This window comes from Nesoenas mayeri (assembly GCF_963082525.1).
Source record: "Nesoenas mayeri genome assembly, chromosome: 2".
In the NCBI taxonomy this organism is placed as follows: domain Eukaryota; kingdom Metazoa; phylum Chordata; class Aves; order Columbiformes; family Columbidae; genus Nesoenas; species Nesoenas mayeri.
In genome coordinates, this window is record NC_137543.1 from 119389529 (window position 1) to 119415217 (window position 25689).

Sequence of the window (25689 nt, forward strand, 5' to 3'; positions counted from 1 at the left end):
TAAACCATGTCCCTAAGAACCTCGTCTACGTGTCTTTCAAACACCTCCAGGGATGATGATTCCACCACTTCCCTGGGCAGCCTGTTCCAATGCCTGACAACCCTTCCCATGAAGATTTTTTTCCTAATATCCAATCTAAACCTCCCCTGGCACAATTTGAGGCCATTTCCTCTTGTCCTCTCACTTGCCACTAAGGAGAAGAGACCAACACCTTCCATGCCACAACCTCCTTTCAGGTAGTTGTAGACAGCGATAAGGTCTCCCTCTCAGCCTCTTTTTCTCAGGGCTAAACAGCCCCAGTTTCCACAGCTGCTCCTCATCAGACTCGTGCTCCAGTCCATCAGCTTTGTCACTCTCCTCTGCACTCTCTCTAGTATTTCAATGCCCTTCTTATAGTGAAGGGCCCAAAATCGAACACAGGATTTGAGATGAGGCCTCATCAGTGCCGAGTACAGCAGCACAATCACTTCTCTAGTCCCGCTGGCCACACTATTCCTCATACAAGCCAGGATGCTCTTGGCCTTTTTGGCCACCTGGACACACTACTGGCTCATGTTCAGCCGGCTGTCAGTCAACACCCCCAGACCCCTCTCTGCCAGGCAGCTTTCCAGCCACTCTTCCCCAAGCCTGTAGCGCCGCCTGGGATGGTTGTGACTTAAGTGCAGGACCCGGCACTTGGCCTTGTTAAACCTCATACAGTTGGCCTCAGCCCAATGATCCAGCCGGTCCAGATCCCTCTGTATGGCCTTCCTACCCTCCAGCAGGTCAACACTCCCACCCAGCTTGGTGTCATCTGCAAACTTACTGAGGGTGCTCTTGGTCCCCTTGTCTAGATCACTGACAAAGAGATTAAACAGAACTGGCCCCAATACTGAGCCCTGGGGAACACCACTTGTGACCAGCTGCCAACTGGATTTGGCTCCAATCACCGCAACTCTTTGGGCCCGGGCATCCAGGCAGTTCTTTAGCCAGCTAAGAGTACAGCCATCCAGGCCATGAGCTGCCAGCTTTTCCAGGAGAATGCTGTGAGATACGGTGTCAAAGGCTTTACTGAAGTCTAAGTACACAACATCCACATCCTGTTTTCTGCTATTATTTACTGTTTTCACATTCAGCCTAAAGTGAATTCTACAATTAAAGTTGCGATTGACAGAATCATATGTTCACAGCTCTCCTCATTCTATCACCCAAGCTTTGTCCTGGTCATTAACAGCAAACCTAATAAGCCACAGCCACTCCACCTGCCCAACACCACCGCTCGCTTGTGCCTGCACATCCACCCACCCAGCAACACGGGGTCCCGAGCAGGGACAGCCTGAATTCCAAGGTGTGGCTGAATTAACCGCAGGTGCCAGCAGCACAGCGGGGGTGGGAATTAAAACCATCCTCCTGCCGCGCCATGACCTCCACACAGCCATGGGCCACCAACCTGTCCAAACCGCCCCCACCTCCTGCTTTCCCACCCTCTTTCCTATTAAATGAGCAAAGCAACCGGGCCGAAACGACTCCCACGTTGAGTCAGCACACGGATACGGATCTTCAGTCAGGTTTAGGGCAAATTAATGGCTTTTTTTTTGTTTTTTTTTACTGTTTTATCCGTCGCTGGCGGGAAAGGCGAGGCAGGCTCCACGGCAGGCGGGCAACGCGTCCAGCCGGCGCTTTCCGCCCGGCTGCGGGGCGCTCGCTCGCTCCCACCTCCCCCGGCTCCTCACTACCCTTCCCCAGCGGCCTTCAGGATAATTAAATCACCGGCCAGCAGCTATAAAACAGTATTTATTCCTGTGTATTTGTGGGAAGGCGCTGTGTCCCTCGCCGGGTCGCTGCGGGGGCAGCGCTGCCTGCCCGTCTCCTCGCCCCGCACCACTCGGCAACCTCCTCCCCGGAGGCGGGGGGGGCGGGGGGCGTCCCTGCTTAAGAAAAACGAAATAAAAAGTCCTAAAATTTTCAATTCAGGAGCGCGAGAAGCTCGCCGAGAGGCGGACGCCAGCGAGAAACGCCGGGGCGAAGCTCTTTCCCCTTCCACCTCGCAGCCTTTCACGCGGTAACAGAGAAACTTTGGTTTACAAAATGCAGAATACTTTGATTTACACCCTCCGGCGCTCTCCCGGGGCTGGGCAGCCGCCAACCTCACGGTCCCCTCCCGTCTGCCCCGAGCGCCCCGTCCCGCCACCCGCCCCTCACGACATGGCGGCCGCTCCCCCCGCACCGCCGGCGCCGAGCGGCGGACGAAGCGGGCGGCGGCCCCGCGACCCTCCTCCGCCCCTGGCCCTTCCCCCGCACTCACCGCAGCGGCCAAGGGAAGGGGGCGAGGGGAGGAGCAGGGCGGCGGCCGGCCCACGGACGCTTCCCTCTGGCCCGCCGGGAAGGAGCTCCCGCCCCACGCTGGGTTTCTCCCGCCCCACACACGGTCGCTCCCGCCTCGGCTCCTCCCCACGCAGGCATGGCCGAAGGGCTCTTCTGCCTCACGAACATCGCCTTTCGCTGCCCACACCGGCATGGCAGAAGGCTTCCTTCCCCGAGAGAGCTGCCGGGGGTCCCGCCTTGGGGCAGGCGGCCTTCCCTCGGCCCTCAGGAGCTCCTCAACAGGAGCCATCAAGTACCCCCTGGCAATGAGTTATTATTGGAGTAGGGCTTCTATTTCAAACATCCTCAAAAATAATGAAACTTAGGGCTTATTTTCAGAGTAGGTCTTATTGTCAGGGAAACAGAGTATCATCGGGAGAGACAGAAAGACACTGATTTTCCAAACTTTGTTTGATGTGTGCTGCAGCAGCCAGTCTTTGACTATAACAGATAAGTAAAACAGAACCTATTTCCACACAGCAGCTCTCACTTTTAAAAGAACTCAACTATTTTACATAGTTCAAGAACAGTAAAAAATGAGTAGAGATTGGAAGCAAATGGATACATATATTACACAAAAATTATGGAAGGAGAATGACAAAGCTGATGGACTGGAGCACAAGTCTGATGAGGAGCAGCTGAGGGAACTGGGGCTGTTCAGCCTGGAGAAAAGGAGGCTGAGGGGAGACCTGATCGCTGTCTACAACTACCTGAAAGGAGGTTGTAGCATGGAAGGTGTTGGTCTCTTCTCCTTAGTGGCAAGTGAGAAGACAAGAGGAAATGGCCTCAAATTGTGCCAGGAGAGGTTTAGATTGGATATTAGGAAAAAAATCTTCATGGGAAGGGTTGTCAGACATTGAACAGGCTGCCCAGGGAAGTGGTGGAATCATCATCCCTGGAGGTGTTTAAAAGACACATAGACGAGGTTCTTAGGGACATGGTTTAGCACTAGAGTTATGGTTATGGTTGGCCTTGATGATATTGAGAGTCTCTTCCACCCACACTATTCCCCAGGGGCAGGAAATTCCATCAGAATATTATTTTCTATTTTCTACTATTTTCTATTTTCACAAGAGTAAAATAACCCCCCCTTAAAAGTCCAAAAGGGTAACGCAAAAGTGGTGCTGATGTTGAGGAGTGTGTTCAAGTATCAAGTTTTGCCCTCCGTACTGAAATTATACCATTAAAAATGCAAATAGCCCATGGAAGTTTCAGTTAACGTTTCCACATCACCAGCTCTTGCTGACATAAGCACCACAGATATTCTTGAAGCATGCCTTGAACAGAACAGGGAGATGTTTGGTAATTGCAGTTTTATTCACTCAGACTAGACAGTGCTAATACAGAAAGTACCATGTTTTACTGTGGTCATCATGCCCAGCTCTAGAAATCAGCATAAGACATCAGGACAGCACCTCTACAGGCATGGCAGCAGTTTACAGAAAAATTTTGTGCAGAGAAGACATAAGTCTGTTACTTTGTCATCATTTATCCAAGTAGTCACTCAGTGACACTGATTGTATCTTACACCCCTCTGTACATTGAAAGAAAAAAAACCCCACTGTACAGAAGACAAAATTCAGTGGTTTGAAATATTCCAGATTGTAAATTTTTCCTTGTCCCCCACAGACTACCTACAAGGGTTGCCAAGTACCATGAAGATAAGTACTCTAAACCTTACAAGAGCTTCCAGTTTTGCAGGAGAGGTTAAAGCTGTGGAAAAAAAGAGAGGACAAGTATGTTCATCTGGAGTTTGACAAACAAAACCATGAAACAAACGCAAAGGGTGAGTGCCATGAGGATGGAGCCAGGCTCTTCTCGGTGGCAAACAATGATAGGACAAGGGATAATGGGATCAAGCTGGAACACAAGAGGTTCCACTTAAATTTGAGAAAAAAACTTCTTCTCAGTAAGGGTGACAGAGCACTGGAACAGGCTGCCCAGGGAGGTTGTGGAGTCTCCTTCTCTGGCGACATTCAAAACCTGCCTGGAGATGTTCCTGTGCGACCTCACCTAGGCGTTCCTGCTCCAGCAGGGGGATTGGACTAGATGATCTTTTGAGGTCCCTTCCAATCCCAAACATACTGTGATATTGTGATACTAGGACTCACAGGAGACTTCCTGATTTCACTGGACACAAGACCGAGGCCTAGATAAGCAACAAGCTCATCAAAAAGGTCATTTAAAAAAACCTTGGAATTATCCAGCTAAAATGAATTCTTTAAAACCTGTTGGTTGTACCTAACCAGATCACTTATGACGATTACTAGACATAGATAGGAGTTGTCCATTATGCTCTGAATGAGATCCTTTCCCGAATGTTGTCTTCATGCCTGGGTTGCCTTTTGGACTAATACTTAATAACATGGAGATAGTTAAAAAAAAAAAAAATTTCCTTATCTTTCTTTGGTAACTATATAAACAGAAACAAGAACACCATAGCTTCAGATAGCTTGGGCTCCAAACCATTAAGAGAAGCAGCAGAGGGAAAAAGTTTAGTTTTGGTTTAGAGTTTTGAGTCTACTTTGCATCTAACAAATCTTTGAAATTCTTGATAATCATGTATACAACATTTAAGAACAAAGGGCCTGATCCTGCAGCCTTTATTCCTCTGGAGGCAACAGATGCCAATACTCATTAAGATGGCCTTTTTCTTTTAAAAAGGTCAGTAAACAGGACATGAAGCACAAATTTTCATGCAGCACTGCATGACAATTACAGAAAGATAATTTCTAAATCTGCAGAAACTTCAGCAGGTACTCAAGCTATATATACAAAGCAAAGAAATTACCAATGTCAGTGTGCCTTCAGAGTGCAAATTGTGTCTAATGGTTTACTGTAGATGCACAGCAAACTCATCTTCTCTTGATAAATAAAGAAACTGCTAATCAGCACAGTGAAGAGAGGTATCTAAATCAAGGTGAAGGGCCAAGCAAGTGCAGAGGTATTCTATGCAGACTTTATTTTCTTTGCTTTAATAGCAGCTTCAATCTCTTCCATGATTGGTACCGGCCCTGCATAGTTATTTGTTTCAATAGCTTCTAATTTCTTCTGATAGTCAGCTGGCAAGCCATTCTGTTTTGCACCCATGCAGATAACCTATAATCAAAAGGGGAGAAAACAAAACAAAGTCTTCAATAATAGTATTAGGAAGGACAGACCCCTCCAAACATTTACACGTACAGGAAGAACCACTTGAGGTAACAAAAGCATTCATCCCCAACAATGCTATTGATACCTAAAGACAGCAAAAAGCTTCTGAAAGACCACTGAAGACCTTAATAGTGTCAACAAAATTCCTCTGAAAAGGCTTGTAACTACCAAGGCATACCCCTAAGATTCTGACATGTTACTAATGTGCACAAGACTGTACAATTATGCTGTTGTTCAGTTATTCCATTATTTCTTCCAGCAAGGATGAAAACTTTTTATGCCTTCAGCCAGCCTTAGTATCACATCTGAGTGAGAAGCAGCATATATTATTGAAGTTATTTTAAAAACTAAGCTGTTCAAATCCAAAGCACAACAGTGAGTACCTAGACAGGTTATAGGAATAACAGTAACAGATACTTAGCTTAGTGAAAATGCAGAGATTCCTTACAGTTTGTTACTGCAGCTTTCCTTATACATACAAAATAAACTTAAGTATTGGTGCAAGAAAAAAGAGAAGTGTCATTGAGGGGAAAGGAGACACCAGCAAGCTCCCATATCAAAATGAACAGATAAATACATAGATTTTAAAAGCTGATGCTATTGTAAATATTCTTTTATGCATTCAACAGCCAGGAAATTCAAGGATGAAGTGTCTAGAAAGGATGAACTTTGCCACAAAAAGTACACAACAGTAGATCGATGTAGATCACTGTATGCCGATGCAGTCACGTGTACTAAATTTTCACCCCTCCTGCCTAGTTAACTTGAAGAAATAAAAGCTGGGGGCAGGGATGAAGAAGAGAACTAAAAACTGACCCTGACAACAGCAGGAGGGAACGTCCAGCTTGATAAAGTTGCCAATATCAGAGGTCTGCCATTACAGCACAGTAGTGAGAGCTGACACACAGCAGCAGACTATGTATTAACTCCCTGAAAAGCCACAAAAGATCTGTCCTGACAGGATGCAGCTTGGCAGGGAGGAGGTTTGTGAAGCAGCAGAGCCTGCCTTCTAAGCAAGCTTTGTTTTCAGAAGTCCTGCAGCAGCTGGGCTTAGCTGTCCCCCTGGAAGCTGAGTCATAGAGTGAGTTCCTCAGGTAAGAGAAGGTGGCGCACTTGGGATTTAACAAGCTCAAGCCCCTTTGCTTTTGTCTGAAAAAGTCAACATGTTCCAGTGATGTCTATCTGCAATTGCTAATAGCTGCACAATTCCAGACACGCAGTCATGCTGACTGAGGCTGGGACCTGCATCGGATCTCACAAGCTAAGCAGGTCAGGCCTGCTGCGTGACTGGATCATGTGTCTCTACAGAGCCAGCGTGCTGCAGAAGGGTGTTGAAACACTTTGCCTCGCCAGCCTTCAAGTGGGAACCCTGCAGTACTCTGCAGTGTTGTGGGAAGTCCTGTGGTGCACTGACGATGCATCTGATCATAGAATGTCCTGAGTTGGAAGGGACCCACAAGGATCATTGAGTCCAACTCCTGTCCCTGCATATGACAACCCCACAGTTCACACCATGTGTCTGAGGGCATTGTCCGGTCTCTTCTTGAACACTGTCAGGCTTGGGGCTGTGACACCTCCCTGGGGAGCCTGTTCCAGTGCTCCACCACCCTCTTGGGAAAGAACCTTTTCCTCATGTCCAACTTAAACCTCCCCTGGCACATCTTCCTGACATTCCCTCAGGTTCTGTCATTGGTCACCAGAGATAAGAGATCGGCACCTGCCCCTCCTCTTCCTGATAAAAGGAGGCAGTTAGACTCTTGATACAAATGATGGTAAGATACTTCATAAGACAATAGGGATAATCTGTGTCCTTGAGACTACAAGCCGGGTGCTGTATTCTCCCCCCAGGAGCTTCCCTCTGTCCTTTTAGTGGAGTACATTACTTTTTCAAACAGAGAATTGCTGCATCTATGTAATGAACATCCTTCATAAATCCTTGCATCCATCATAACTAATTCACGAGTTAAACAGAGGCTTCATGTAAGGCATAACTAAGCCAAAAAATGAAACTGATTTAGTAGGCCTTTAAGAGCTAGCAATCTTATGTGGGCACAACACTATTACATTGCACAAGGGTTAAGTTATACCTTTACATTAGAGCTTCTCATGCCTTCCATCCACTGTAAATAAAGTACTTTTAAAATATAACAGAACTACTGCATTATATATTTCTGTTATTCTCTCAAAAATTACAGTGATGCAACACCTACCTTTTTGTACTGAGGAGAAGGGGGACCACAGATGTAGTCCTTCATCTGGTAGCTTCGACAGGTCAGTACCTTTCCTGCGTCAGTGTGGACATTAACTTCTATTGGGACATAAATACCACCTTCAACTCCCTCTTGCCTGTAAAGGACATATATTTCTTTCATGCCACATAACTCATGCATCTTCGAAACTGTGCAGTTACACATATGCATTTATTATAACAGAATTCAAGACAGGACACTGGTCTATGCTGTTAACAGTCTTAAAGAAAAATAAAGCAAAACATATTCCTGCCCTTTTTGTGCAAGCTTGTTTCATATCAAAAAAGTTTCTAAAGCAGCAGCAGCGTTCACTTCTATCATTTCAGGTCTGTAAGATAGGTGACTAGTGGTTAACTTGCAAAGTTAGAGAATACTCCTTGTCAATTAATTACTGTGCAAGTCTGGTAATCTGCAAGAGAAACATAACCAAGATTATCAGAATTAATGAACCAGGCACGTATTCATTACCTTCCTCTCAGATAATGAACAACTGCAAAGTTTTATCTCACCCATTGTGTTACATTTGAATAAGGGGAAACTCACACAACTCTTCCAGTGTACATTCCAATGAATAATCCAAGACACCCTTTCATTTGCATAAGACAGCAACAATAAGCCAGATCAGGGCAAAACTTTTGTTTTGTTTTGTTTAATTAGCACAATCATGCTGTCTTAGGTAAACAAAACCAAACTCAAACCCAAGGCTACTTATTGTCTTTGACCATTAGCATTTAGCCACCAATTACAGTCTGAGGAAATAGTAAGAAGTAAACGACAAGCTTAAGCAACACAAGACAGACTTTATAGCACAATTAACTTTAGACACAAGTCACCATGTGGGTTTAAATGCTGCTTGTCAGGACATAATTTTGACAACTTTCTTTCAAAGACTTACTACCATTTCAAGCTATTTAATGTACAAAACACAGGCCACATTAGATGAGTAACTAGGTTAAGTGCAAATATAGACTGCAGGCTAACTGCAGATTCAAGGCCAACAAATTGCAAAATAAGGCACACAGGTGTGTAAGAGCAAGAAAAATGTTCCAGTTAACTAACATCCATTGCTAGGATATATGAGGAAAAGTCATGATTTAGCCTGTAACATAGAGATTTGTGAAGTACAGAGGACAAAAAAAAAATAATAATCTATGAGAGAGCACCAAAAATGCATTTGAAGCCAAAAAGTACACCCATCTAAGCAAAAGATTCCCCTCCCATATTTGTTTTCTATAATTATGTTGTTTTATTTGTATTTCAACTAATTACATGCAGCATCAATTACACATCCCTTCCTCTGCTTCTGGATAACAAAGCAGAGACTTCTTTATCCAGACTGGGAGAAAAAAAGGCAGTGGGGAAGGGCAAGTAGTTTTGTTTTGTTTTTTTCATGATACCTGGAAATTCCAGGAAATAACTTGTTTGAGAACTTACAAATATATGTGCTTCTGCACAGCTAAAGAATCCCAAGCTCTTTAGCAGGAACACATGCAAGCTCTTGAGTTGGTTAGGAGCAATCCTTAGAAGAAAACCATCGACTATCATTATAAAAGCCAAAAACACATCCTGTTTCCTTCCATTTCCAGTCCACCTTCATGGCATCAATGAGGCAGCTGGGAAAAACCCCAATTTTTAATGTTAATGACTGTCCTCCTGTTTCTGGTGATGGTACAGCACTTAAGGCTCTAGCATCTCAGCCAGCACTAAAGTTTATCTCCTATCAAACAAATGCCATGGATCCACAATTCTATAGTACATAAACAACAGTTTTAGAAGACAAAATACAAAATGCTGTCCCCATAGAGGGGAAATGAAGTGTTACTATGAAAGCTACCAGATAGGATTTTCATACTTCTGAAGTTTACACTTTAGGAAAGAATGGTAAATTGGGAGATTTCAGTAAAGGTCAGCAGAAAAGGGACCAAGAGGTAAGTCCTAGTATAAGCAACAGAGGAGGTAAAGCAGGGACATGTGAAGCTCTCCCCAACCAGAAGCATACCAGCTAGATGCCCTCCTGCTGGGACTAACATTCCCAACCAGGACCTGAGAGTGCTGAGCGTGCCCATTCCCACGATGTGCTAAAAGAACTTGGGCAACAGTTTCTGTTGTGTTTCAGGTTCACTGTAGGCAATGAAAAGCAAGTTGTAACTTCAAGTTTCATGGCCAAGGTTATAAGGACATGTCTACACAGCACAGTGCAGCCATAACCAAGATCGCAACAGTACCAGAGGCAGAAGAAGTGTATTAATGTAATGCTTTCAATGGGCTTAATATGCCCTGCTTCCTTAGCCTCAGTAGCCCAGATTCCTACTGGAATTAATTGACAGTGATGAACTGCCCTGAACAAAGGATCCTTGTGTACCAGAAGCACCATGTTGTGCAGGCACATCCCAGAAGCTGCACTAAACCTGACACCAGCCAAAATCTTGGAAAATAAGTTCTAAATCCTGCCTTAGACCATGCAAGAAGTTCTGCTACTCCTTGATTTATTTACCCAGGTGGTCCTCCAGACTTCAGCCTGGGAACAACTTGCTCAGGTTGCCTAAAACCTGTCTTAATTATCAGGCACAGGCAGAACATTTTCCATCATGCACTGTGGTGGTGCAGACGGCCTCTCCCATTCAGAGGGGAAAAGAAAAACCCAAAAAACAAAACCCAAACACCCCAGCTCCCTGCTTGGATCTACCTCAAGTTCACAGAAGTTTGAATCCTTGGAAGAAAAGACATGCAAAACAACCTCTTCAAAAGGTCCCTTTGCCTATATTAAAGACCTCCTTCTCTTCTGCAAAGTCTTGTCCTCAATCCCTTCCTTTTCCACTACAACTGGAGTTTACAGATGTATAAAGACAAACTGATGTCAGTCTCAAGGGAAACTCTCCCTAAAGCAACAGGAACAGTGTCACAGGACAAACAGCTTGGAAACAAAGCCATTTTAATCACAAATGCGTTAGAAGTCAATACATGTACTGTGAAGTGAAATGCACATATTAAATTCAAAGCATCTTCTTGATTTCAATGCCAAAGCTTCCACACAGCTCTTTACTAAAACGTAACTGCTACTTTTCAATTGTTCCCTAATATAGTAGAAGACAGCAAAAGTTAAGTCACCTACTTATCCAGTGAACTTAAATTGCTAGTGTTCATTTTCCACACTATTCCCCATACTTCATCTCCAGGGCTCTGAACAATGGTAGCTGTACCTCCATGCCAGACAGAACTTGTCCTGCCTTGATGATGGCCAAACTCGAGCTTAAAATCCTGCAAATGAAACCAAGGCAGAGAATCAGTTTTCACTTCAGATCAAGGGTCGTTGGCTATTCTTTACATGGAAAGGGCAGCTAAAGGAGAGGCTGCAAGTAGTCAGCTGGGCCCACAGAAGGAACAGACAGGCAGGAACTGATCCAGGTCCCACCTCAGATGGGGCTGAAGTCAGCCTCTTCCACCTCACCATGAGAAATGACAGCCCTGGGACAAAGGGAAGGAAAGTCTGGCAGAAAGCATGACTGATAAAAGTCTTGGTTTGCAGAGACCTGGATCGACATACAGACCCCTTAGTAGTCTGGCCTAAACATTAGCTGACAATTTCTAAGGATAAGAAAGCAGAGGTAGCCCTTTCTCAAGAGTAACACACATACCCAGTTCTGCAGTAAATACAGCAGTGCTGAAGAGAAGTCAGCTTGACTTCTGTCCAAGTTGGCAGTGATGGAATCACTGATGGGCTTCCCATTAGACAGGCTGAAGGGCCCTTGGCTGAGGTGTACTGTGGAGGAGGGACCTGACTACTGCCTTCTTCTTGTTCCTCAAAAGACAAGCCTGCCTGGTGCCCATTCCTTTGCAGCTTTTGGTGCTGCTATAAGACTCAAATGCTACCATGCAGAATCCAGGAAAATAGTTAGGGGCAAAAAAGCCTATAAGATAGTGAGCACTGGGTCTTGTCCGCATATGCTAATACAACTGCCCAATTATTAAGTACCATCCTCTGTATTTTCCAGTGTTTTGTGCCATCTCATCACTCAACTGGCACATTCTTGGGTATTTTTTAAGCCAAGGCATATGCCTCCTTGAGAGAGCTTACTCAGGTGTTTTCAAGGTAAAACATCACTTATAAGAAAAAGAGATACTTGATTTCTAAAATAATGTCACATATTACTATATAAACAAAAGAGAACAACAGGTTCTTGCACTTTTCCAGTGTGATTTCCCATCTGACTCGATACACTCAGTTTCCACTCTAACTTGTTAGCAAATTTGTGGATCCTTCCCTTACAGTAGAGAAGGGAAAAACAAAACAAACCAAACAGCTTTAGGGAAGGCTACCTGCTTAATCACAAGAACAAAATCTGGCAAAGGCAAAAAGAATTAAAAACTACAAGAAAAATAAAACCCAAACCTATACAACCCCACAGCTTTACTTATTTCTCATGATCACCCTCTTCAAGCCATAATTTTGATTTGAAATATATGTGTGTACATATTAATACTCACTTTCTGAGACACGTTACCTTCTTGTAATTTGTCCAGATATGGGGAACAGGCTGCTAAAGGTGAGTAGTTTGAAGCTTACAGACAGAAAAACAGCACTGATCAGAACACTAATGATTTTTTTCTGTGAGTGTAAGTGATAATCAGCAGCCTGGCAAAGCCATACTGTTTACTCCATCAACACAATCACCTTTCTTCCCCATAAAATATCCCTCATTAAACTAATTTCATTAGAAAAAAAGTTTACTTAGACATACTAGTCATCAACCATTCCACAACCTGCTGCACAATGGCTTTGCAACGTTCAGGTCACTGGATTACTGCATGAGGAGAACTGTGGACTAGACCCTGCAGACAGTCAAGCCTAAGCAGGTTGCAGACAAGTAAACAGCCCAGTTGAGTCACAGACTGAAGTTACAGATGTGGATGTGAGCTTGCAGGGCAGCTCCAAGGAAACAATCCTGTGGAGCCAAGTGTGTTCACATCAACCTAGTATTAAAAAAGAAACCAAAACAAAACAAAATGGCAACAGAGACTGCACAGAAACAGCATGGTTAGCTCCAGTTCTGGAAGCAGGAACCCTCTGTTAGGCGATGCGGGTAACTGCAGCCAGCACGGCAGGAAGGAGGGAACATGCTAGATATGGTCTTAGATCAAGAGCGTGGTCTTTGGCCCTCCTTCTAAGTAGCAGTGTAATACCCTTTCTGTGACTGTTAGAAATCCCATTTCTTACAGCTTTTGATTGAAGATTAACAGAGCTTTAAAAAATAAAGAAGCCACCCGACGTTAGCAGGGAGCACAGCAGTCGGTCAAAGGCCGGCTGGCACCTGACTGACAGCTCTTCAACAGCCAGCCTGCAGCGCAGCCAAAAACACTTACTGTCTAACCTGAAAAATCTACCTGAAACCCAAAAGGGGGGGCTGATGCAGAAGGCTTTCTTTTATTCATAGGTACGTATGCAATACTACTGCCCTTCTCACCTCTGAGGTCTGATCCTGCAAGGTGCTGGGCTCTCGGCACATCCGGCTCCTCAGGGGCATCTGTAAGTGCCTCACACTTTACGTGAGCAGGCCTCAGTTGATGGTTCCAAGAGACACCAACCCCCTGACTACAGGGATTCTATTAATTACAAGGTTTTGGAACACCCTCACATGCTCTAATGTAGGTCATCTCCTGCCAGTTACCCCAAGAGAACCTTCAAGTCATCCTTAAGCAGTATCAATCAATGTTCTGCTCCTCCAAGCATCCTTCCAGTTGCAAAGATGTGTATGTCAACAGCTTGATGACCATGAGCTCATATTTCCAAGTCTACATCAAAGCCAAGTTGATATACAAACATTTAAGAATCCCAGGTGTGTGCAGAACTGCTGGGCACAGGAGGGTGCCCGCTGCAGTTGTGCAGCACAGGGTGAAAGCTTCTGTCCCACCCAACACATGGTGTGGGGAAGGCTTCTCACTTGTAACCACTGTCGCAAAGGGCAAGGAGAAATTTAGATTATTTTTTTTTTAATGAAGCATCATCCTTTCAAAACTGCCAGAAACTTGCCCCATAAACCCAACTAAGCACCTGCTACCTACACTTTCAGGTTTGCAACTCTTCACACATCTCAATTTGCAGCCTTACAAACTTGGTTAAACCCAGTAAGATAAACCCCACAGAGGTGGGACTATTATAAATTGTTTGGGGTTTTTTTGGCCGAGGGCAGCCCAGACAGCAGGCCCTGGCTGTCCCCACGCCGCGGCACCAAGGATGATGGGGACCCCCCTGCTCGAACCGTGCCACGTCCGCCCCGCTACCGGTAGGAAGGACGGGCCAGCGGGGCTGGGGCAGCAGAGCCAGGCCCACACACGACCCCACCTGGGCAAGCGGACTCTCACCCACGGGCTGCCTCCTCCCACCCGCGGCACCGCCGCCCCGGGCTCCCCGCACGCACCTGCAGGCGCGCCACAGCGCAGAGCGCCGCCGAGGGGCTGCTCAGCAGCAGCCGCTCCCGCAGCAGGTTGCTGCCGTACGCGTAGTACAGGAAACAGCCGCCATCCCCCGTTTTCGTCCCACCACTCGACTCCATCGGCCCCGCTGCGCCGCCGCTTTAACACCTCCTCCCGCCGGCGGCCGCCTGGGCGGGGCCTCCGAGCGGAGCCGCTCGCCATTGGAGAGTCGCTTGAGCGCCACGCCCCCCACCCCGCTACTTCCGCCGCTCCGTGATCGCTCAGGTCTCCCCGCGCTGTGACGTAGCAGCGGTGGGAGTGTTGTCGGCGTTACGTCACGCGGGGTCGTGACGTAAGCAAGGTGTGTTCGTCATGGCCGGGAGCCGGACGCCCTTTCCTCCAGCGCGGGGAGAGTCAGAGACCCCCCGCTAAATTAATAATAATGTAACCATTATAAATAATAGTGCAATGCATTTTGCTTGTGAGCATCGTGGCTGCCTCTGAGAGGAATGTAAGCAGTCATGAATTTTAGATTAGCAAAAGGATTTTAGAGTAGTAAAGCAGTTCAGCCTGCACCAGCCGGGAGCGCTCAGAGCAAACTGGGCACATGCAAGAGTAAAAGGTGGGAAGATGCAGGTGTGTGGGCAGGCGGAACTGCAGAGGCACACGGGCAGTTCCGCTCCTTCCCTGCCATAAGTGAGACAGGAGGAGACCTCACCACTGGCCACCCGTGAGCACAGAGTCACAGACTCTTTTGGGTTGAGAGAGACCTTCAAAGCTCATCTGGTCCAACCCCCCTGCCATGAGCAGGGACATCTTCAACTAGATCAGGTTGCTCAGAGCCCCGTCCAGCCTGGCCTTGAATGTCTCCAGGGATGGGGCATCTACCACCTCTCTGGGCAACCTGGGCCAATGTTTTATCACCCTGTGTAAAACATTTCTTCCTCATGTCTAGCCTGAATCTTCTCTCCTTTAGTTTAAAACCGTTACCCCTTTTTCTATCACAACAGGCCATGCTAAAAAGTCTGTCCCCATCTTTCTTACAGGCCCCTTCTAAGTACTGAAAGGCTGCAATAAGTTCTGCCTGGAGCCTTCTCTTCTCCAGTCTGAACAACCCCAACTCTCTCAGCCTGTCCTTGCAGCAGTGCTGTTCCAGCCCTCTGATCATCTTGGTGGCCTCCTCTGGACCCTCTCCAATAGGTCCATGTCTTTTCTGTACTGAGGACTCCAGAGCTGGATGCAGGACTCCAGGTGGGGTCTCACCAGTGTGAAGAAGCAATAAGCCGCTGAAGTAATATGTGCATATATATACATGTGTGTGTGTACATATAAAAGCCCACATTGGTATCCTGAGCAGAGGCAGCCCACGCAGGATTCAGCACAGGATCCCTGGCAGCACAGCGCCCAGCCTCTCTGCACACATCTTCGCCCATGCAAGGGAAAGCAGCAAGCAGGAGAGCTAATAAGCAGCCTCCTTCCTTTGATTGCATGTGCAGTGCTTCATTTGAATCCCTGCTTTAGTTTTCCCAACGCAGGCGTGGGCAAAGTCATTCATCATAAAACACACAAAGTGATAAATGTGAGTCTGATCCTTCCTGACAAGCAGTTTTCTATTTTTAATTTTGTTGTTTCTTTTGGGGTTGATGTTTTGATTTGTTTTTTCTTCTTCTTATGTAGGAATAAATATTTTAGGGCGAGAGGGAACCATCATGTTTACTTGTTACACGGGTCATAGGATTATACAGCAATACTCCCTCAATCTTGCTCCTTAAGACAGCAAGCAGCTGAACAGCAGATTTTGAAAATCTGCTTCTGGTATCTGCTTTTAGTCCCCTTTCCCTGAGGAAACGCAAACTCTGCAAGGAGAAGTTTGTCTCGCTGCTCCTCGAGCAGCTGCTGGACTGCTGGCTAATTTCAATCAGAGGTGACAGAAAGTAAGAGCCTTCAGAGATAACCAAGTTTCTGCTACTTTCAAGAAAACAGGCAGAGATGGCTGTGGGATGGTGGGGATCCCACACGAGCGGCCTCTGGAGGGCCCCCAGCTTTTGACTAAAGCTCACAGCTTTGTGTACCCCAAAATCAGCCAGCTCCAGGGACCAAACCTGCCGGAGGGCATTGGTGTGTGCTGAACTGCCCGTCTGGGTTTGCTGTGAGCTCTCCCTCGTGAGCTGAGGTTGACATTTCCTTCTGAACAGAAGAAATGTTATATAGGAATTGGAATGAAGCACGTAGCAATTGTTAACTTTTTCATCTCAAAACAACTTTTTAAAAAAGAAATCCCTACACAGCCTTTCATAACACTTTTTGCATTATTGAAACTTTGGACATTCTGCAAAAAAAATGCCATTTCTTTTCTTGACACTCAGAGTTTCAACAACTGTTTTGATGATTTTTCACTCAAAACCCATGTATATTTTGAACAAGGGGAAACTCTTAAGCTTGCGTTCTTTTTCATGCTGTTCAAATCAAGACTTTAAATGTTACAAAGTCAGATGATTGACAAATGAGGAGACTGAGTCCCTGATCTCATAGCTGGGTTTATGCATGTGAAAACCTTGGTTAGCAAAATTACAGTTAAACTTATGGGACAAGAATTAATTTAAAACACCGCCACTTTCAATTCTAAGTACTTAATCACTCAAAAAGGCATTTTCAAATTAAAATACGTTGAGGTTTCAATTTTTATACTTTGGACTGAATACCAAGCCTGTTCAATGACCAAAGAGAAATAGTATTTCCAGGACCGCAGTTTTGGTGTGGGTGGTGTAAGCTGGTTTTACCTATTCCAAATATAGCATAATGCTAATTCAAATGCTGTTGAGATTTATGGCATTGAGATTAATTTTTAATTTAACTGAGTCAGTCAATTTGCACTCCTGAAGCCCATAATCTAACTCTAGCACTAAACCATGTCCCTAAGAACCTTGTCTATGCATCTTTTAAACACCTCCAGGGATGGTGACTCCACCATTTCCCTGGGCAGCCTATTCCAATGCCTGACAACCCTTTCCATGAAAAATTTTTTTCTAATATCCGATCTAAACCTCCCCTGGTGCAACTTGAGGCCATTTCCTCTCGTTGTATTACTTGCTGCTCAGGAGAAGAGACCAACCCCCTCCATGCTACAACCTCCTTTCAGGTAGTCGTAGACAGCGATAAGGTCTCCCCTCAGCCTCCTTTTCTCCAGGCTAAACAGCCCCAGTTCCCTCAGCCGCTCCTCATCAGACTTGAGTAGAAACCTGCAGGGCTTCATTGGTACTACTGTAATAGATTTCACACTTCTGCTGGTTCACCACCTTTTCAAGTGACAATTAACTCTCCTGGAGAGGAGGGTGTTAAATGAAACCCTGTTTTTTTCTGGAGTTAAATCAGTTCTGAAATCAAAGGCTCCAGAGCTGCTGATATGAGACCTGTGGTAACCTGTTTGAAGCATCGAACAATTTGGAGGCATTGTTTCCCTTTGGACGTAACTACAAAACCTGCACAGAGTAAGCAGTCAGGAGTATGACTCCTGTTTGGGAGCTTCCCAAACATGAGAGAAAACTCTGGATATCCAAAGCTGTTTGTGCATTGTCCATAGAGGAGATCAACAGGGTTATTTATGCAGAGGAAGCAGGAATTTGTTTCCATCAGGTTTTTATCCCTAGATGCAGTTTATTCCTGAGCGTACCCTTCTTAGATTTTTAGGGGAGAAATAAGGAAATTAGGAAAAAATAAGGAATTAGGAAAAAATAAGATGTAGTGGAATAAGTTAAACCTGATGAAATGTCTGCCAGTCACTCAGTGTGCCTCACCACCACTCCCTCTCTGCCCCATGATTGTCACAGCGTGAGCTTTAATTAATGCTGAAGAAAAAAAAGGGAACCTGGAGGAATAATAATGGCAGCTGATGCAAATGAACCACGTGTGCAGTCCTCCCCACAGCAGTTCTCTCCTCCCCAAGGAGCCCTAGTAGGATTTGCTCTGCAATTAGTATTTCACTGAAATTATACCTTTTTTTTGCTGCAAGAGGGCTACAGCTGGTGGTAGCTTCTTAATACAGTGTACAAGTTCTGGGGGTCTGCAGAGATCTCATATTCATGCAAATGAATGCAAATGATTTTACAGCGTGTCATGGTGTTGCTGTGCTTGTTCCTTCCCCACAAAACAGGGACCACGATGTCCTGCTGAAGCCCAGCCTCTTTCTCTGCCCTACCTGACAGAATAGCCACGGACCCACGGGACTCGAAACCCCGCTGATGAGGAGGAATATCCATAATTCATTTTGCAATTCCATTTTTACATATTTCTGTGAACAGCATGTGCAGTCATTTAGGAGAGATGGGTTATTAAAGTGGCTGCATCTGTGCATGTAAAAACCTTAATTTTTTTGGCTCTGGCCAATGCCAAAGTGTTTTTTGGGCCATTCCTGAGGCAGCCCCAAGCTCTCCCTGGCTGCTGCCCTCTCAGCACAGTCCTGAAATGTCACTATGTGGTGTGTGCTGTTCAGGGTGGAGGAAGAAGCAAAGGGAAAGGTGATCCATGTGAATCCCTCCTCCAGATGAGATATGGGAAACAGAAAGGTGTGTATCTGTGTCTTGCTTTTGCTCATACCAGGTCTGTCCAGACAGACTGTGACATATTTCTTGCCACTCGAGCTCCTTCTAACTCTTGGAGAAACAAAATGTATGGGATCTATTGGAAAAAAAAAAAGCACTAAAAAATGACGTGCATGAAATCTGGACACAAGAAACGTGGCGAAGGGCTTTTACAAACAGATCCTGGTGCATGCAGTCCCAGCATGCAGCTGGCCTTAGTCACTTTGGCTTGTGAGAGCATCTGCTCTGCTCACAGACCTACAGGTACTTGCAGGTGTGAGTTCAGCACTGGGTTTGAAAAATCTTTCTAAGTGTTACATCAGTTTTCAAAGGAAGAATGTTGGGTTGTACTGCACAGGCTGTACCTGGAACCCACTTTTTTATCTTGTATGTAAGTGTACAGGGGGAACAGCTTAATGATGAAATTCTGCTCATTTTTTGTGTAAATTCAAAACCTGGCTTCTTTCCTATGACCTGGTCTTCTACTTGTCTCAACGTTAAGTTTTTCTGAATTATGACAATTCTCTAGTGGTACAGAGCAAACACTTACAGGACATCTTGTCAAAATAGTTTCTCTGAAACCTCTTAGTTTGCTGTGTCAAGAGACTTTTGTCAGTGTGACGTTTCTGCGGTCCCTTGTCTCAGGGTGCATTAACATCTCCCAACAGAGAAGTGATTGCTGCTTTCAGGGGACCAGTTTGCATTGCCATTCTCCTCTGGTGGGAACTTGGGTGTCACCAAACACCAAGCAGGTTGTATCTCTGGGCTGTCGAGTACTTGAGAATTTTTTTCCCAATGGATGTTATAACTATTGAATGTAGACTGGCAGATGAAAGGGACATACCCTGCTGGCCTTTAGGCAGCCCTGCTATTTAGTGTCCATGTACATTCTATTTCTGTTTTTTTTTTTTTTTTAATGTTAATTTGCTTTCTTCCTTTTACCTTCTATGATCTGGTAGTGCTCTTATTTTCTTCCTCCTTTTGTTCTTTTTTCAGCACAGGAAAACTATAAAATAAATTCAGTTCTGGATGGTGTTTTCCAGTCCTGTATTAAACCTATGGCTTTACATTTGAACCACGCAGTATATTTCAAACAAAGTAAGCTGGTACTGCCATGTCTATAACCATTTCAGTGCTGCAGAAGACATCACGTAGCTCCAGCCACCATGCAGGAGCATGCCCGGTGGCCACATGCTTTCCTAGAAGCAGCACTGTGACCCTGAGAAGAAGCTCTGAGGAGAGCTTTGGCCTGAGACTTGTTGGGTTGGAGAAGGGTGGTAGCACCTCCCTGTCTGCATGTGCAGTGCTGGCACTGTGGCAAAACCAGGTGACATTGATGCTAAAACAGGCCCTGGTTGTGCCACTTCTCCTAGTCCTGCACAGACCTCACAAAACATGGTACAAGCCCCCACTGGGTGATTCTGGGCAGAAATGTTTCAGCAATTACCAGTAAATTTAATTTAGTCCTTCCACTAGGCTGGTGGCCTTTGTGGATGTTTTTGTTGTGGAATAAAAGTGCCACATTTTTTTTTTCCCCCACTTGTTTTAAACTCATTTCAGCATGACATAAGCTAAACCAGAAAAATCCCTGTGTGTCACAATAAGAGGCCAACCTTCAGCATTGCGTTGGTGTGACAATGACCATTTGAGGTTGCACTGTGGATCACCATTGCTCTGCTCTTCTGTGTAAGCAGATCTTTGAACCAGTGGCAAGACCTGGTCCAGCTCAGCTGCATGGGACTTGGTGGTGGTGGTTAGGGGGTTGGCCGTGTTTTCCTCACTCCAGCCACATGATTGCAAACCAGGAGGGGAAGAGAGCAGCCCGAGGGCAAGCTCTGTATCTCTGGAGAATGGGCAAGAATATTAATGCTCCTCTGCCATCTGCGGGCAGATCTCAAGGCAGACCAAGAAAGAATGAAGCCTTTGTCCCTCAAAGCTGTTTTTCTTTCCATCTCGCACTCTTACATTGTTGACTTTTGTGGTTGAGATGGACACAAGCTTGTGTCACGGTTGACTTTGAATGACCATATTCTTAGTCCTTGTTTCTCGTGATGGAGCACTCTGCCTACCATCTCTCTCCCCTCATTTACCTTTATTCCACAGTCTCTGCCATTGCATCAGGGATGTGACCCTTGGTGCAGGACAGGAGAAAAAACTTTCTGTAGGGAAGGGTGCTAGTGATTCTTTGCTTTCTTCACCAGATAGATCAGAGAGACATTGTATACTATCACATTTCTGTACCTTAAGGGTTTCTTGGGTAAAAAAAAAACAGAGAAGCGGTCTGCAGGCGACACCTGCAGATCCAAGTCTTCATTAAAATAGATTGTGGTGCTCACATAAAGTCACCCTTTCTTTGTTTTCTGCCTATGTTGGTGCACGGTGGTGCCTGCACGCTCTCTGAGCACTGTTCTGGTGCCCAGGAAGGTGAGCCTGGCACATAGAGAAGCCAACCCCAGCAGCTTGTGCCCCGTGGCAGTTGCTGTATGATTGCTTCATCTTTGCTCTCATCACTTTGTTTCAGAACAAACAGCTATGGAGAGTTGGATTTTGTTTCATGCAGCCCCAGATTTCGTAGCTGTTTTCTTAAGCGCAGCTTGTGCTAGCACACGTGTGCCTACCCAACTACATGCACATCCTTCACTGCCCAGACTAGTGACTGCTGAGCAGGTTAGGCAGCTCCTACCAAACCTGCAGAGAGACGCTGATGTCTGAGACTGTAAGTTCCTGTGAATTTTTGGAAAGGGAGCAGCTGGGCAAAAAAGAAATAAGAAGTCTCAAAGAGGGAAAGGCAGCAGTTTGAGTACAGCTGCTCTTAGGCAGCAAAGTCCCCACCCAGGAGAGAGACAGTGGCCCCGCTGCAGAAAAACTTCCAGCAGGAATTTATGTTTGTCAGAAGTAAGGGGACAGAAAACCCCTCAGTCTCTGATCTCTAATGAAGCACTCATGCTCCAGCTGTACCAAAGTCATTCAGCAGCAAGATCTGAATCCCGTGAAAACACGCTGTCCCAGGTTCAGTGCTTTGCATGGGCTTGTTTTTCTGTTCATCTCTCACACAGAGCCCTCTGCACCAAAAATTCAGCTTGCTAGACGAGTCAGTGATGTGATGGCAGAAGTTCTGCCTCAGAGCACATCTATTATTCACAGGATTTGCAGAGTGCAGGGAGTTACAGAAGTCGTGTCCTGCCGAGGCACAGAATGTCTCACAAACAGACAGAAGGAGAGTAACAACATATTTTTCCAAGGCATGTGTGGCCCTAAGCAGCTCTAGAGACACACATTTGGTAGCTGATAGGAAACCGGCCTGTTTTATCTCTGCCTGCATAGGAAACACTGATTATTATTTTTATTATTATTATTTTTTAAGCAGTCAGGAAAAAAACGATACATGTTTTCAGCAAGTTAAAACAGGTCCTTGTTCCTTCCTTTCCACTCCCAGGAGCATAATGATGTGGGTATGGAGGTTCGTGCAGCGGGCATGCTGCAAAGACAGTGAATTGCTGCTACTTGTGTGATGAGGGACGTCACAAAATAGTGACTTACAGGAATAATGGCAGCCAGCATTTGTCACTGATCTAGTTAATCAGGACTGCTTTCTACAAAGTGCTCCCCCGCCATTTCCACTATATCGAGCGTGCAAAAAGACAGTAATAAAAAATCAGTTTGTGGCTAGCGTGGGGGGAATGTGACCACCAGGTGACACTCTCGCTCCACGGGGAATACAGGGTGGCTGTAAGGCCTGGCAGTGTGCAGAAAAAGCCAAAATTTGCCCGTCTCTGGATTTTTCCTACAGGCTATAACTGGGACAGCAGCTTCTCCTCACCCTCAAGTAAGGGGGACACTGGAAAGCCCCTGACAAAACCGTGGGTATTGCTCACTCCGATCTAGGTTTCATTTTGCCAGCAGTGTTTTTGTGCAGGGAGGGAGTGACGTGGATGGAAACCTGCTGCTTGGGAAGGCTGTGGCATCTTTCACCGTCTCCTCATTCTGCTGTACACGGGAAAGGCTGGTGCTTGTCCCACTCATTTTGCTGTACATGAGGAAGGCTGGTTCTTGCCCCACTCATTCTGTTGTACATGGGGAAGGCTGGTGCTTGCCCTACTCATTCTGCTGTACATGGGAAAGGCTGGTTCTCACCCCAGCCCCTGTCCCCTCTGGAAGGGATGAACACCCCATGGTGTTACGTAGCACTGAACAGAGATTTTGTAGTTGCTTTAAATGCAATAGTTACCCTTTCAGTTTTGGCTATGGAATTCAAGCCTAAGGTTTCCATGACATAGCCTCCCCGGTTTCACTCATCTTCTGAGCACAGTTTGTGTCCCAGGGAACAGGGTCTTGACATTTCCTCATCCTCATGTTCACTCATGAATGAAATCAATCCCTTCTGGAGCCACAGCCAAACCCTCTGGGGCCCCAAGTACACTTTGGTTCCCATGGAAAGAAGCAGACTTTCCTACCTGCTTGCCACTATGAGGGCTGACTGGCATTACCAGTGGCCCAGGGGACGGCTCGTGGTTGACTGCCATTGCCACTGTCATTTTTCAAGATGAAGTGGGTGGGAAGGCACAATTTGCACTGCTCAGTTTTCTGATCCTGGTAATCTGGGCTAATGTGTGAGTGCAGCGATGTTTGTGAAGCAAAATGCTTCTAAACCTCTTGAGTTCAGGTGGGCATCATACGTACTTCTCATGTGACCCTAAATCACATCAATAAGCTAAAGTTTTCCTCTGCTTCTGCTTGCCTTGTTCTCCCATTCCACAACCCTCCATTCTGTCCTGCCCTTAAATGACTTGTCAGACTTGGTTTTTGGTGTAGCCTGTAACATCTCGCTTAAGTTCCCTAATCAGATCTCTTTCCATTTGAGTTCCCCATGGACTAAACAAACCTGACATTGTCAGCCTCTGCTTCAGTTGAAGCCTCTTCTTGTCTACTGGTTTATCCTTTTTGCTGTTTACCTTTTCTTTTCCTAGATCATGAATAAAGATGTTAAATACAAGGTCACTGGGGCCTGCTGATTTCCAAATCTTGGAGCTAGTGGTATTTCAAGACCAATTCCATTATGTAATTATGTTTCACTTACTGGGTTTTCTCAGGGAAGTCATTTGTCACAGAGCAGCAGGCTCCAGCTTCCTGGAACTCTCTTAAATCAATCCCATCATATCGCAGAAGCCTTGTTTTAATATATTCCATTATAATTGTTTAACTGTTTGCTTGAAGAGGCCTTCCTGGTGTATTTAGCAGCAATTAGGTTTTTCAAGAAATTACCATTTTAGAACATAACAGCTAAAAAACCCACAAAACCCAAAAAAAACCCACAGTAGAGAAACCCCCAAACAAATCCAGATTTCCTGGAACAATGATGAAGTGAAAAAATGTGTTGAAAAATGTCATCTTTGCATTGATGCTGGCCAGCTCTTTGGGGTTTTTCAAGCGGTGAGGCACCTCATGTAGGGCTGATAGGGATTTACAATATTTGACAGGGTGGAGAGTGGAGAATGCAACACCCTTATTTGAATGTAGGGTGGTTAACCCCATGGAGACTTTTGCAAGCGTATTTTCATGTCCCTGTTCTGATGTGCTCCCTGGAGGAAAGTGGATCAGCTTATCTGCAAAACTTAATTTAATCTGCTGGTTTATGTTTTATATGCATATCCCACAGAACCCATGCTTCTGTTACAACAGGCTGTCGTGTTTGTTAAGCTCAAAGTGGTATTTCCTGGGGAAAAAATAAAAGAAGCGTGCCGTCATGAAGTCCAAATCGCTGGCTTGGGATCTTGCTTCACAGCTGAAAGATTCATGTCAGTGCCAGGGGAAAGCAAATACCTTCTGGCCTTTCCAACAATGGCCAACCACAGCTGTTTGTACAAGGATGAGAAGTTGCTGCTATTTCTAAAATAGCTGTATTTTACTGAGTTTGAAGGAGGCTGTTATATGTACATCTGTGCAAGTGATAAAGACTCTCTCCTGGCTCCAGAACGTTTTGGTTAGCTAGAACATTTCACTCTTCAGTAAACAGTTTGGGTTTTTTTTGTATCTAGTTTCAAAATCCTTTCACAGGACAGCCTACTGGCATGTCTCAATAGATTTTCTATACATTTGTCTGCATCTGCAGGCAGCCCTACTGGTTCTGCAGAGCAAGTTCTTCCTGCAGTGATAAACACATCAGGGTGTTTAAAATGCAGATGTATTGCTAAAATAATCACAACAGTGGATCAAAACTCTCCCCTTGTTTTCCCCATTCCCCTCCTTTGTGGATAGAATTGTGCTTGTGAAAATGAGAAAGAAAATATGTCTGATTTTTTCTGCGCCTCTGGTCCAGCTTGCCTCCTTGGAGAAACTCTTTGCATGTTTCTGAATCAGGAACCAGGTAATCTATAGCATTAGTCCTGGATCTCCTTCTCCTTTGTAGGGTTCTGATCTCATCTTCCACCCCTGCTCCATGCACTAACAAGTTGGGTGAGCCAACCCTGGTATGTACCATCAGTGTGTTCATTTTTCACACGGCGTGGTCCCTCAGTGTGGTGAAAGCAAGGTGGCAATGGAAAGAACTGCTAATGGCCTGACTGTCTCAGAGGTGTGGGAAATGCAGTATGCCGTCACTGGGAAGACACAGCCAGGGTGTTATTTCTCGTTCTCATGTTGTATGAAGGTAATACAGGGTTGTCCAAAGTGCCTTTTTCGTCCAGGCAAAAATCCAGCTGGGATCACATCATGGGGAAAAAAACCCTGTGACTGTAATTCCAGAAGGTATCAACAGGCACTGTCAGGAGAGGAGAAGGAGAAGGAGAAGGAGAAGGAGAAGGAGAAGGAGAAGGAGAAGGAGAAGGAGAAGGAAAAGGAGAAGGAGAAGGAAAAGGAGAAGGAGAAGGAGAAGGAGAAGGAGAAGGAAAAGGAAAAGGAAAAAAAAAAGAAAAAGAAAAAGAAAAAGAAAAAGAAAAGAAAAGAAAAGAAAAGAAAAG

The 25689-nt window shown here is 45.5% G+C and overlaps 1 protein-coding gene across 2 annotated transcripts; it reads right to left on the bottom strand.

Annotated features, from left to right (window-relative positions):
* Nucleotides 1–3650: 3650 nt before the first annotated feature.
* On the bottom strand, nucleotides 3651–14327 carry GGCT (gamma-glutamylcyclotransferase). Of its 2 annotated transcripts, XR_013921860.1 has the most exons (5): nucleotides 14162–14327; nucleotides 10858–11003; nucleotides 7707–7842; nucleotides 5135–5442; nucleotides 3651–4056 (listed from the first exon to the last, which is right to left on the bottom strand). XR_013921860.1 is itself a non-coding variant. In XM_080339958.1 (4 exons), the coding sequence occupies exons 1-4, from the start codon at nucleotides 14294–14296 to the stop codon at nucleotides 5293–5295; spliced, it is 567 nt and encodes a 188-aa protein (XP_080196084.1). In that variant the 5' UTR covers nucleotides 14297–14327; the 3' UTR covers nucleotides 3651–5292. The 2 variants fall into 2 exon arrangements, 1 of the variants encoding a protein (XP_080196084.1); XM_080339958.1 differs by having other exon boundaries at nucleotides 3651–5442.
* Between the last annotated feature and the right edge of the window lie 11362 nt (nucleotides 14328–25689).

Excerpts from the sequence above, each read along its gene's own strand:
- GGCT (XM_080339958.1), bottom strand. The coding sequence starts at position 14,296 with ATGGAGTCGAGTGGTGGGACGAAAACGGGGGATGGCGGCTGTTTCCTG. Across the intron at positions 11,004-14,161 it reads GCGCTGTGGCGCGCCTGCAG|GATTTTAAGCTCGAGTTTGG; the intron begins GTGCGTGCGGGG and ends TTTCATTTGCAG. Across the intron at positions 5,443-7,706 it reads CTTCTCCTCAGTACAAAAAG|GTTATCTGCATGGGTGCAAA; the intron begins GTAGGTGTTGCA and ends TTTTGATTATAG.